This window comes from Neovison vison, chromosome X (assembly GCF_020171115.1).
Source record: "Neovison vison isolate M4711 chromosome X, ASM_NN_V1, whole genome shotgun sequence".
Taxonomy (NCBI): Eukaryota; Metazoa; Chordata; class Mammalia; order Carnivora; family Mustelidae; genus Neogale; species Neogale vison.
The window spans coordinates 118,916,883-118,931,085 of record NC_058105.1 but is presented as its reverse complement, the minus strand read 5'-3'; the positions used below and the strand labels follow the sequence as shown (position 1 = coordinate 118,931,085).

At 45.9% G+C, this 14,203-nt stretch overlaps 1 protein-coding gene across 1 annotated transcript in view; it reads left to right on the top strand.

The window, feature by feature from the left end:
* Window positions 1–14,203, top strand: part of SYAP1 (synapse associated protein 1) — a 33,680-nt gene that overhangs the window by 15,154 nt on the left and 4,323 nt on the right. Inside the window, exons 6-8 of the mRNA XM_044234613.1 lie at window positions 9,155–9,303; window positions 10,676–10,734; window positions 11,143–11,290. Of these exons, the coding sequence (XP_044090548.1) occupies window positions 9,155–9,303; window positions 10,676–10,734; window positions 11,143–11,290 (356 nt within the window). The remainder of the gene's footprint in view (window positions 1–9,154; window positions 9,304–10,675; window positions 10,735–11,142; window positions 11,291–14,203) is intronic.

The following is a 14,203-nucleotide window of genomic DNA, read 5'->3' as shown; positions in this document are numbered from 1 at the left end:
CGAGCCAGAGCGGGGCTGTGCGCACTATCGGGGGAAAGTTGTGGAGTGGTTTCCTGCTCTCTCTCCATGAGAACAGGCTCTGCTGCCCTTCAGCTCGCTTGCTCATGCTCTGCAGTGTCTGTCTCTCTCTCTGTCACACACACACACACACACACACACACACACACACCCCACCACCACCACCACCACCCCCCCATAGAATCAAAACCGAGAGTAGACCTGATAGGAAGCGGCGGGTGTAGATAAGATGTGCTCTTTTATCCCCAGCCCCAGAAAGAAGCTAGAACAGTTTCCTACAGAAACAACCAAAGTTCCCATGTCTTCTAAATAGAATTAAGGTCTCCAAGGCCCATCAGGACCTGGCCCACTGCCTTTTTCCATTCAGGCTCTGTTCTCTGGCAACAGTGTTCTTGTTCTCTTTCCCACCCGAGGTTTTTCCTCTGCCCAACGGCCTTCTTCTCCTCCGAAAGTCCCTACTTGTCCTTTGAGCTCCAGTGCAAGCATACTGTCTCTTCAGGGATACAACCCTGACAGGTATCAGCAACCCTTCCCCGCCACAAAGGGTCATCTTCCCTTCCCCTCTGCCACCAAGGGCTCTTACCTTTTTTAAATTCCAGTTCCTTGTTTTGAATCTGCTGCACTTTTAGTCTGTAGTCTTTATTAATCTGTGAGTGTTTCTTTTTTATAGCATTCTATTTTTATTATTTTAATTTTTTAAAATATTATTTATTTATTTAGAAAGTACAAGTGGGGGCAGGGCGGAGTGAGTGGAGGAGAGAGAGACTCCCAAGCGTACTCCGTGCTGAGCAGGGAGCCCTACATGGGGCTCGATCCTGTGACCCTGAGATCACAACTCAAGCCAAAGTCAAAGCTCAGCTGCTCAACTGACTGAGCCACCCAGGAGCCCCAGCTCTCAGATGGGTGCAGTATCTTCATGTCCTTTGAGAATGTGAAATAGAGTTTTCTTGAAATACTCTTTGGTCTCAATGCTTTTCTCTGTGTCTGTCTTGGGCTCTGTCTTTCATGTTGCAAGTTTTCCTCGAGCTTCCTTATCTGAAGGCGCCTCGCTGAGGGAGCGCTGGGAGCTGTGTGTTCCCGCCGGCCTTGTGCACGGGGCGGCTCGTAGCTGAGGGCTGGGTGGCTTCCCCGAGAGGACTCCACCTCCTGCCTGATCCCTCTGAGCTGTGCCAGCTGTCCGAGTGTGGAGCGGCTTGGCTCACAGTTCCCGGTCACTCTCTGCTGCGTGGGAAACACAGTCCCTGGCTGGAAGGGGCAGCACGGGAGTCACAGCCAGCTGGCTGCTCCTGTAGGGCCTTGCCACCATTCCCCTTCTCTTGAGCCCAGCCGGCACCAGCCTTCAGAGGTGCCTGGTGCCTCCTGTTCCCCGGGGCCTTTCTGAGCAGACGCCTGGTGGACAGGCCCCTTCTCGCCGCTGTCCCTCCCGCGTGCAGTCGCTGCCGCGCTCACTGGTCTGCGGAGTGCATTACTCTTTGCCCTTCACCTTTCCAGCTTCCATTGTGGTCTTCTCGCTAGTTCTCTTGGTCATGTGGATTTTGTCTACTTAATGCCTTTTCTATTATTTTAGAAGTGATTTCAGAGGGAGCACAAGTTCATGTTCATGTGCTATTCTCAAGTACATGTTCTTTGTGCTATGTTTAGCTGGCCAGACAGGGTTTCGAGCTTTTTTGTTTTGTTTCGTTTTTAAGATTTTATTTGTCAGAGAGAGAAGGAGAGAGTGCACAAACAGGGAGAGCAGCAGGCAGAGGGAGGAGCAGGCTCCCCAGGGAGCAGAGAGCCCGCTGCGGGACTCGATCTGAGGACTCCGGGATCATGACCTGAGCCGAAGGCAGACCCTCCACCAGCTGAGCCACCCAGGCGCCCCCCCAAACAGGGGTTTTAACAAATATGTGCTAGCTCTTTGGTTCCCATGGAAGGAAAGGTCTTCTCTGTGTGAGAGAAGATCAAGGGTTCTTGCAGACTTGGAATAGCGGTCGTATCAAACCTTTTACTTATATTTACTTTGTAGTGAAACTCTTCATAATTATCAACATGTTTGTGGTGAATTTTTATGGCCTTCCCCTCCCCTCCTGAAAAGAAGAGTATGGGGGTGCCTGGGGGGTTCATTTGGTTAAGTGACTGCCTTCGGCTCAGGTCGTGATCCTGGAGTCCCAGAATCGAGTCCCACATTGGGCTCCCTACTTGACAGGGAGTCTGCTTCTCCCACTAACCTCTCTCTCTCTCATTCTCTCTCTCTCAAATAAATAAATAAAATCTTCTTAAAAAAAAAAAAAAGAAGAAAAGTATATGTTATGTGGCTAAAATCTCATTACAAATCTAATTCTTAGATTGTGTCTAAAGTAGCTTTTTTTTTAAGATTTTATTTATTTATTTGACAGGGATTACAAGTAGGCAGGGAGGCAGGCAGAGAGAGAGGAAGGGAAGCAGGCTCCCTGCTGAACAGAAAGCCCGATGCAGAGCCCGATCCCAGGACCCTGGAATCATGACCCGAGCCAAAGGCAGAGGCTTTAACCCACTGAGCCACCCAGGCGCCCCACAAGTAGCTATTTTGGGGGCACCTGCCTGCCATCACTCTTGATCTCGGAGTCATGAGTTCGAGCCCCACACTGGGTATAGAGATTACTTTAAAATAAATAAATAGGGGCACCTGGGTGGCTCAGTGGGTTAAGCCTCTGCCTTTGGCTCAGGTCATGATCTCAGGGTGCTGGGATAGAGCTCCACATTGGGTTCTCTGCTCAGCGGGGAGCCTGCTTCCCCCACCTGCCTCTCTGCCTACTTGTGATCTCTCTCTCTGTCAAATAAATAAAATATTTTTTAAAAATAAAAATAGATAAAGTAGCTATTTTTAGTGAAGGATATCAAAAAAATCATCTGATCTATTCTTTACTGTTATGCTCACAAAACCCTTGAGAACTGGCTTTTGAACAGTTTTTTTTTTTTTTTTAAAGATTTTATTTATTTATCTGACAGAGAGAAATCACAAGTAGATGGAGAGGCAGGCAGAGAGAGAGAGAGAGGGAAGCAGGCTCCCTGCCGAGCAGAGAGCCCGATGCGGGACTCGATCCCAGGACCCCGAGATCATGACCTGAGCCGAAGGCAGCGGCTTAACCCACTGAGCCACCCAGGCGCCCTGAACAGTTTTTGTATATATGTCTGTTGGACACTCTTTCATATCAGAATTTGAAGTTATACCTATTCTGAATAACTGCCTCCTTCTGAGAGAAGAAGCAAAACTCTGGGGTTCAGATGGGTGTTGCATATAAAGGCTCCATTAACTTGAAGACCATGTGAATCACCGTGGGCCACATGGCGGGTTCCCTGCCAGTGCTCTCGGGACTGTCCAGGGGCCCGGGCACTCTGGGGCGTGTGGCCCAGGGTACTCGTGGCAGGCACGTAGCTACCTCTGATCCCATAGGTTTGCTTGTTGAGAATTCTGGACTCCCTTTTACTACTGAGAGTAATTTTTAGAGTTTTTAAGATTTGGAGAATTGGTGTTTGGCAAACATTATTTCTAGTTTGTTGCTGGTCAGGTAAATTGTCTACTGAGTAATATAATTTCAGTTTCCTGTTGTTAATTCTGCTAGGGATGATTTTAGAAATTAGGGTTATCATTTTTTATAAATCTTTATCAGTTAGAAATGCTTACTGAAGTATTTGTGGATGAAAGGGTGTGTAATAGCTGGCATTGTCTTAAAAATATTCCATCCTACACCCAGAGAAAGGTAGGTGTGGAGAGGGGCATAGATAAAATATGATTGGCAAAATAAACTGGTAGTTGTCGGCTAGGTCACGGGTACATGGGGCTTCTTTGTTGTAGTTGCTCCACTTTTGTTTTCGTTGAAACTTCCAGAACAAAACAAATGAGCCACCATCACACACAAATCTAGGGCTTCTGGACTTTTCCTTCCTGGCACGCAGAAGTGCAACTTTGATCATTTGAGACAGTTTTTTTTGGTTTTTTTTTTTTTTTTTTTTTTAAAGATTTTATTTATTTATTTGAGAGAGAGACAGTGAGAGAGAGCATGAGTGAGGAGAAGGTCAGAGAGAGAAGCAGACTCCCCGTGGAGCTGGGAGCCCGATGCGGGACTCGATCCCGAGACCCCGGGATCATGACCTGAGCCGAAGGCAGTCGTCCAGCCAACTGAGCCACCCAGGCGTCCCTGAGACAGTTTTTGTAAACAGAAGCCGTCATGAGCCAGGAACAATTTAGAAAATAAATCAAAAAAAAAAGAAAAAAGAAATCAAAACAAACACTTGCTCTATGTTTCAAAATACCTTCCAGTGCACTGACACTTGCCGGCGACGCCAGTGCTGGCATGAGCCAGGGCTCTTGCATCAGAAACAGCCTCTGAGGCCTTCTTTTGGCCGACCGTAGAGAGATCCCAAGTCCTTTGCAGCCTCGGACTGACCTGTGCCCACTGTCTGGGAAGAGGCTGTTTAGAGCATTCTGATGCCTTCAAAGAGGCCATGAAGACTTAAGTGGTAAGATAGACATTTGGGAGTGGCATGGTTTTCTTTGTCATAGGGCTCCTCAGAATCTTTTTTTCCTTTTTTAAGATTTTATTTATTAGAAAGAGAGCATGCACGAGCAGGGGAGAGGGGCTGAGGAAGAGGAAGAAGCAGATTCCCCTCTGAGCCGGGAGCCCAGTGACCTCGATCTCAGGACTCTGGAATTAGGACCTGAGCCAAAGGCAGATGCTTAGCTGACTGCGACACCCAGGCGCCCCCCCCTCAGAATCTTTTATGTCATTCGCATTGTGACTCTGTCCAGAGTGTAACAGAGTATTTTCTCTAATGTGCCTCGGTGAGCACATCCTCTCACATCAAGAGGGAGAGGCTCTGGGAAAGGAAACAGTCCAGATGTTTGTGTCTATTAAGAGAGCAGACATTGCCCATGATCTGCTGTAGATGGGTGGTACACCTTTTTCATTTTGGATATTTCATAAAGCTCAGAATTAAGTGACTTTGAAGACATTCAGGCAGCTCACTACCTCATGGGAAGCTAAGCTCACTTCTGTCTGACTGTGACGTTAACAGTCTAAGATTCTTGAACTTCTCCAAGTAAAGAGCCCCAGTTCCCCCCCCACCCCCGCCACTCCGGGTATCTTCATCTCTGTGCCCCCTCACGATCCAGGTGCTTAACCTCCAAAAGTGGGTTCTCTGAAGTGAATATAAAGTGTTGTCTAATTGCAGAAGAGCACGCTATAGGTAGTTTTTGTGTTGCTTTTTAAAGACTTCTTTATTTTACTTACTGAATCCTCAAGCAGACTCCCTGCTGAACGAGGAACCCGACGCAGGGCTTGATCCCACGACCCTGAGATCATGACTGGAGCTGAAACCAAAACTCAGCCACTTAACCAACTGCCACCCAGGTGCTCCTTGTGTTGCTTTTTAAAATGCTGCCTAAGATTTTGTTCGCTTTTCTACCGGCCGCAGCATACTCTTGTTTGCTCAGGTGAACTTGTGACTGACCGTAACACCTCACGAACTGCTGTTAAGCCAGGCCTCCTTCCTGCTGAACTATGTCCAAGAGATGTTAAAAGAAAAAGAGGGTTGTGAGACCACATGACTTGGAAAATGCTACTTTCCATTTACTTGGCATAGTATGAACTTACCAAGTAAGAGGTTATTATTCCTGTGACCACTCGTGTTGGCAGATAACCTGGTTTATTTGTCCCTGAATCACCCGGATAGGGCCTGATGCATGTGGCACTCGATAAATATTGGTAGAATTAATGAAAGAAAAGATGGGGTGCATCTAGCAGCATGTCTTGTTACCTGGCCTACCTAGCCCATGGAGATAACCTTGTATTTTGCCTTTGTCGCGTAAAAAAGCCAGTCTTTCTTGGGACACTTGGGTGGCTTAGTTGGTTAAGTGTCTCTCTTAATTTTGGCTCAGGTCATGATCTCAGGGTTGTGAGATTAAACTCCACGCTGGGCTCCACAGTGGGTATAAAGCCTGCTTAAGATTCCCTCCCTCACTGCCTCTCTTAAAAAAGAAAAAAAAAAAAAAAACTAGCCTCTGTCACTTAAAAAGCTTGTCTTCCTGGCCCAGCTTCACCATTCACAGATATGACAACCGTGTGTTCTCCTGACTTATCTAAGGCAAGTCCTGTCTTTATCCATAAGCCCACATCCTGGAATTTTCTCTTAGTTCTCATTGATTTTCTTCTACTCCTTCAAAATCTTTCTCAGTCATGCTTTCTTCCTTAGGTTTCTCCCCATTCTAAGACCTTGCATCCCTTCAAGTAAACCAGGGGGTAGAGAGGCATTCTGCTACCCTTTTGTCACTTCTAGTAGCAAGATGTCTTGGGAGCACAAAAATGAGTGATTCCTCCAGGCAAAAAAAAAAAAAAAAAGCCCCGGCCATTGCTAGTTATGATAGGGGTGAACATTTTATGTTTTTTGTTGAGTTTTGTTTTGCCTTCCACCCTTAAGATTTTATTTGATTGTGGGACGCCTGGGTGGCTCAGTTGGTTAAGCGGCTGCCTTCGGCTCGGGTCATGATCCCAGCGTCCTGGGATCGAGTCCCACATCGGGCTCCTTGCTTGGCAGGGAGCCTGCTTCTCCCTCTGCCTCTGCCTGCCACTCTGTCTGCCTGTGCTTGCTCTGGCTTCTCTCTCTATGACAAATAAATAAATAAAATCTTTAAAAAAAAAAAAAGGATTCTCTTTAAAAAAAAAAAAAAAAGATTTTATTTGATTGTTCTGAGGTAAGCATAGTCCTCAATGTTGCTTTTTATTTTTAAACCTTCATATAGAAAAGTTGGAGATATAGCATAAAAACTTTTTTTTTTTTTTCACTCAATTTGAGCCCTGATATTCCTGCAAACAAGGCTTTTCCAGCATAACCATCCAGACCAGGAAACAGTCACATATGTTTTAATGCCATCTGATTCTCAGACCCCATTCATGTTCGTTTTTTTTTTTAAGATTTTTTTTTTAATATATATTTATTTGACAGACAGAGATCACAAGTAGGCAGAGAGGCAGGCAGAGAGAGATGGAGGAGGAAGCAGGCTCTCCACCGAGCAGAGAGCCCGACTTGGGGCTCGATCCCAGGACCCTGAGATCATGACCTGAGCTGAAGGCAGAGGCGTTAACTCACTGAGCCACCCAGGCGCACCCCCATTCATGTTTTATCATTTGTCCCAATGTCTTCTTGAGTAAGAGGATCCTGTACAGACTCAAGTGTTGCATTTAGCTTTCGTGTCTTTTCAGTCTCCTTCGGTCTGTTGCATCCTGTCAGCTGGTGCACACTGCCATTTTGTCCTGTTACTGTCCACACTTTGGTCACTTCGCTTGATGAAGGCGGTTTCTGCCAGACTTCTTGACTATAAAGTTACTTCTTCCCTCTTTGAAATGAGTATTTTCTGGAGAGGTACTTTGAACTCTAAAAATACTGCATTCCTCATCAGACTTTGAATGTATTCATGTATTTATTTGTATATATATTGACTCATGGTTCTGTTTTATGCAATGGTTATAATCCGTTGCTGTCCTTATTTATTTTGATGCTCAAATTATCGCCAACTTGGCCAGCGGGAGCCCATTCAAGCTTCTGTGTCTTTTGACTCATTTTCATCATTCTTTAAGTGCTTCCTTGTTTTCTGGTATGGAATAGTCCAGGCTCCTCTTGTTCTCTCCTTTGTAACCCTGGAATTGGCCACTAATCCAAAGAGCTCTGGTTCATTTTAGTGGAAAATGGTGTACAGACACCATGCTTTGAGTGCTAGTCATGTTCATTGCTATTGGGGTGTCACTACCCCTTGGTCCACTCAGCGGACAGAGCTGGGGAATATCTGTGTGCTCATGTATATACACATACACTCATTTGCATCTCTATTGGATGAAAGCCATGTATTCATGGTGCTACTTCACAACAGGGATCATTCTCGAATTTTCCCTTTCAATGCTTCTAACTCCCTTCTCTGATCATGAGAAACTTGGTTTGCATGTCCTTAAAATTTCTGTTTAATTGATCAATCCCCTGCGTGTAATAACCAGTCTTCCATTTTTGCCACCACCCCCTCTCCTGCCCAGACACCCCCCTCTCCCCGTTCACACTGTCACTTCCCATTCCAGGCCACCCCCATGTGGACACTCACCTTACCCACCTTGGTCACCAGCACCCCCTGCCAGGTGATTCTCATAGGCAGACAAGTTTGAGGACCACTGAGCGTTCTCAGGTTGAACTGCACTTCAGTCTTCTTTTTTTTTTTTTAAGATTTTTTTTTTTTTTTAAAGATTTTATTTATTTATTTGACAGAGAGAGATCACAGTAGGCAGAGAGGCAGGCAGAGAGAGGGGAAGGGAAGCAGGCCCCTGCTGAGCAGAGAGCCCGATGCGGGACTCGATCCCAGGACCCTGAGATCATGACCTGAGCCGAAGGCAGCGGCCCAACCCACTGAGCCACCCAGGCGCCCTTTTTTTTTAAGATTTTTATTTATTTATTTTGACAAAGAGAGATGACAAGTAGGCAGAGAGAGAGGAGGGAAGCAGGCTCCCTGCTGAGCAGAGAGCCCGATGCAGGGCCCGATGCAGGGCTTGATCCTAGGACCCTGGGATCATGACTGAGCCGAAGGCAGAGGCTTTAACCCACTGAGCCACCCAGGCGCTCCTGCACTTCAGTTGTTTATCAGTCATCTCCCACATCCCTACTAACATTTACTGATTGCTACCTATCTGTGTGCTGCCAGACATTTCCTTTCATAACAAACTACACCCACAATCTTTTCTTGTCACTGCTTGAAAGCTCTTAATTGTTCGGTCAGCAGCAAACACAGTGCCATTCTGGCTGCGCTTGTGCTCCCCCGGGCCGCTGTGTCGGTCACACAACAGTGCCTGTTTGCTCTGTGGACGGCCCTGTTGGTAGCACCAACACACCAAGAAATGCCAAGGTTTCATTGGTGTTCTGTAAGTTGTCTTTTGCTGCTGTGGAGAAGATAGCTATTCTTTTTATCCTGTCCCACAGCTTCCAGTTCAAAAGCAAGTGAGAATCTCCTTTGAGCCTCACTCGGATTTGAAAATGCGCCTTAAAAACCCTCTCTTCCCGCCTCTGCTAAAACAGACCCCCCCAACATGCATTTGTATGTGTCGCGGGCATTCTCAAATGCCTTGTTGTCTGTCCTGAAAAGCGTGAAAGAAGAAGTGTTTTGGAGAAACTACTTTTACCGCGTCTCCCTGATTAAGCAGTCAGCCCAGCTCACGGCCCTGGCCGCCCAGCAGCAGGCCTCCGGGAAGGAGGAGAAGAGCCGTGGCACCGAGGAAGACCTGCCGCTGACAGGTATGTTCGGAGAAGACTTCGCTGTGTGTTTAAAAAAAAGAGTTACTTTCAAAATATTCTTAGAGACTCTCATGAGCTTGTCATCTTGTACGTACCAAAAATGTCATTGTAATCTTCTGGAAAACTCTTTCCTTTCCAGCGGAACATTCGTTTTCGTTGCCCTCTCTCTGACCCCGCTCACATGTCTTCCCCAAGCTTTGCTTTCCTTTGCTTTCTTTTTCTTGTTCTTCGGGGTTTTTACTTCTTTTTATTTCTCTCGCGGTCACTAGGCATTTTCCCATCTCTTTCCTTGCCCTTTACGATGTAACATTTTATACCTTCTGTCCTCTCCCGATTCAGTCCACTGTTTTTCTTTATTTCTCTGCTTCCATTCAAGCAGATCCTTCCCTGGTACTGTACCCTGTAGACCAGAACTGAGCTCCATTCCACTCCAAGTTACTAGTGGCTAGGCCAGACCTAGCTCTTACTGGGACAGCTGACCCCTGGTTGTTGGGGAAGTGTTTTATAATACCAGCAACAATTTAAGATCTGTAGTAGTAATTAAAACGAGAAAGGTATTCCAAAAAATAAGAAGGTATTTTGTGTCATATTTTTAACATTTCATGAACACCTGTATGTAGGTACTAATTACAGCTAGAGACTTACCTGTTTGTGGAATTTTAAATAATTATGCAAAACCATGTATCCTAAGGCACGGGTTGTACAGACCACCAGAAAAGAACCTGATGCTGCATGTAGGGTCAGGGAAATGTAATGAAGTTGCTCTATACAACAAAATTTGGCATTTTGCATATAGATGTTAAAAAGAATCCAAGTTGTCTGTTATTCGTTATTATTTGCTTTCATTGATTTTACTAGAAAATGCCCTTTTACCAACTACTGCCTGTATCACAAAATGGGCTTAAGACAGGATTCAGTAAAGACTATACACCTACTAGGTTCATAAGATAGAAAACGTGGCCCAGGAGAAGGAGGGGAAGCTGTAACTGAGTGTTGCACTTTGCTTTGTGCTTTCTAGCATTTGTGACAAATGGAAAATTTGATAAATAACTGAATTCTCAGTATCCTAAAAGAAGGAGCAGATCTATTCCTGAATTTGATTCCAGCTAACACTGAGGTCAAAATTTATTTCCTGCTTAGAAATCTTAAATGAGGGGCATCAAATAGGATGACATTTAAAACAATAGTATAGTATTCCCAAAAGAAAGAAGTTGAAATGGTCTAACCTAGCTATTTCTTGAAAGCATAACATAAAAACTCATTTCTGAAAATTATTTAGTATCATCGTACTTGTGGATATTTTAGTTGTTACTATAACATGTATTCAGAATTGAATCAAGCAATTTTTGTCTCTTTTATTCTCACTTCTTAGAGGCAGTACGGCCCAAAACGCCACCTGTCGTAATCAAATCTCAGCTTAAAACTCAAGAGGTAATACAGTTTTACGTTGTACCTAGTAGTTGATGTCTGGAAATGAAGTAACTCTGTGTTAACTCTCAGCTCCCATGTGAAACTGCTTATGAATATGGGTCTTACCTGTTTTGAAGAAGAGGGGTCCAGCACTTGCGTAGTTAGGGACCTATAGCTGAGACGTGAGGCGATTCCCTGCTGTCAGTCATTTTAGATGCACTGTCAGGAATTGGACTGAATGACTGGAGTGACCCAGCCTGAGAAAGCACAGCGGATTCAGGTAGAGGCTCATCTGGCTCCCAAGCCGCCGCGCAGGTTGGAAGGCCGGAGAGCAGTGAGCATCTGACTAGCAGAGGAAGGAGAAGAAAGGGATGCTGCGCTAACTGCCGCTTAGAAAACCGTTCCCAGAGCTGCTTTGTTGCATTTCAGGATGAAGAGGAGATTTCTACCAGCCCAGGGGTTGCTGAGTTTGTCAGCGACGCCTTTGATGCCTGTAACTTAAATCAGGAGGATCTGAGGAAGGAAATGGAGCAACTGGTTCTTAACAAAAAGGAGGAGGAGACAGCCGTTCTAGAAGGTACCAGACTAACAAAATTGCTGTACTCTTTTCGGATTCCAAAGTAGATTGTAGAAAATGTCATTCTGAAGCAAATGCACAAACATATGTAACTTCTGCGTCGGAATCGTTTCTCTGTTCCCTGTTAGCAGGTGGATTCTAGCATGGGTGACCAGACCTCACGTCCCTCTGCCTTAAGCAGGCACAGGAGTGGAGAGTGGAGACACTGAGCCCAGAGAGGATAAGTGATTGGTCCAAGGCACCTCACCCCAACAACATGTGGCCAATAACGGGCAACACAGAGCACACCCCCTTTCACTTAGAGACACTGTCCTCCAACCTTCTACTTGGGTTTATACTTTTTTTTTTTTTTTTTTTTAGATTTTCCTTATTTATTCGACAGAGATCACAAGTAGGCAGAGAGGCAGGCAGAGTGGGGGAGGAGCGGGCTCCCTGCTGAGCAGAGAGCCTGATGTGGGGCTCGATCCCAGGACCCCGAGATCATGACCTGAGCCGAAGGCAGAGGCTTAACCCACTGAGACACCCAGGCACCCCTATACTTTAAAAAAAAAAAAAAAAAAAAAAAGATTTTATCATTCGAGAGAGCAAGAATGTGCACATGAGCAAGGAGAAGGGCTGAGGGAGAAGCAGGCTCCCCAGTGAGCAGAGAGCCCAACGTGGGGCTCAATCCCAGGACCCTGGAGTCATGATCTGAGTCAAAGGCAGACACTTAACTGACTGAGCCCCCCAGGGGCCCCTTGGCTTTATACTTCTTTGTAGAAGATTCTTTTCCCTGCTGCTGTGTGACACAAGAGCATTGCTTCCAGGAAGGAGCGTCTGCCTTTAAAAAAATAATAATTTAGAGACAAAGTGCCAGCAGGGGAGTGGGGGGGGCTGCTTTCTTTGGCAAATCAGGACAAATGACTGGCTTTCTACTGGGAGAAAAGCAAGGCTTGGGTTAATCATCATCGATGAATAGTGTTTCGTGAAGGCTTCTGAGACTTACAATGTACTCAGGAAGCCAGCTGCCCCCATTTGTGCAGAGAACACCCGGGAGACAGCTCGCTGCCCGGAGGTGAGCTGGAGCCCTGACGGCACGCCGCGGACAGACTTTGGAGGAAAGAATTGGGAAGGAAGGAGGAGGGAAGAGCTTCTGGGGGAAAGAGAGGCCAGAGGGGAACTGAAAACTTGGGCTCACTAGGTACCTCAGACCCCTCCCACCCCCATCTGTTTCTGATAAAGATGGCTGCTGGCCACCGCGGAAGGACAGTGGGCAAGAGCCCCGTGTGTCGTAGGCGGACTGGGCACTGGTTCCCTTTTTGCTGGAAGTTGCCCTGAGGCAGGATTCGTAAGGTGCTGGCTGGATGCTTTGGGCAAGCTGTTCTATCGCTGAATTCCTGCCCAAGTTATAATTTGGACCATGTAATATTCTTTTATATATTTATTGTCTTGGCCCCCAGCTAAACTGTAGGTTCCTCAGGGCAGTTGCACCTTGTTTTTGCACCCCACAGTACCTGACATGGAGTCTGGCACCCAGCAAGCCACCAATAAATACTGCGACATTGGTGGTTTGCCATGGAACACACTGCATCCTTTCCCTTGATTCTCCACTCCCAAGAAAAATGAAAACATTTGGTTTTGGGGGGCGCCTGGGTGGCTCAGTGGGTTAAGCCTCTGCCTTTGGCTCAGGTCTTGATCCCAGGATCCTGGGATTGAGCCCCACGTTGGGCTCTCTGATCAGCTGCCTGCTTCCCCCTCTCTGTCCACCTGCCTCTCTGCCTGCTTGTGATATCTCTCTCTCTCTCTCTCTGTCAAATAAATAAATAAATATATAAATAATCTTTAATTTTTAAAAAATTGGCTTTTGTTTTCTCTATAGCTACGAAGTTTAAGGTTTGTATTTACTTATTTATTTACTTTTAAAGATTTTATTAATTTGTCAGAGAGAGGGAGCACCAGCAGAGGGAACAGCAGGCCAAGTAGGCGGAGGGAGAAGCAGACTCCCTGCTGAGCAAAGAGCCTGATCTGGGACTCTCTAGGATTATGACCTGAGCTGAAGGCAGACACTTAACTGACTGAGCCACTGAGGAGTCCCAAGGTTTGTTTTTAAAAGAAGACAATGGGGGCACCTGGGTAACTCAGTAGGTTAAAGCCTCTGCCTTCGGCTCGGGTCATGATCCCAGGGTCTTGGGATCGAGTGCTGCATCAGGCTCTCTGCTGGGCAGGGAGCCTGCTTCCCCCCCTCTCTCTGCCTGCCCCTCTGCCTACTTGTGATCTCTGTCTGTCAAATAAATAAATAAAAGCTTAAAAAAAAAAAAGTCTTGTTTAAAAATATAAAAATAAAAATAAATAAAATAAAAGAAGACACTGGAGGTGCCCAGCTGGCTCAGTTAGCAGAGCACATCTGACTCTTGGTCTCAGGGTTAGGAGTTTGAGCCCAACATTGAGCATAGATATTACTTAAAATCTTAAAAAAAAAAGATGAAAATGAATTTTGGCTTAGTTTTTTCAATAGCTGGTTTGTTTGTTTTCTATTTTATAATACTACATAGCAGATGTCTTATCATCTACATACATAAATATATGTACACACACACACACACACACACACACACATTGAGGGTCTAAGTGGAAAGTTACAGTTCTGAATCTCGGCACAGAAGAGGAACGTGAGAGCTTAGATGGAGCCCAGTGTGAGGGGCCAGGCTTCATTAGGAAACCTGACTTCAGGTTCTGGTATCCCTATGGCCGCTCTAGGGAGACTGCTAGAGTGTTTACGCTCAGATTGTGAAGCCTGCAGGCCTGACTCCATCTGGATGTCTGTTGCTATCAAGCTGTGTGTTCTTGGACAAGTCACTTAACCTCTCTAAGCCTCTGTTTTCCATCCTATGTAATGTGCTGCAGTGTATCTAGTTCCTGGATTGTTGTAAGGAT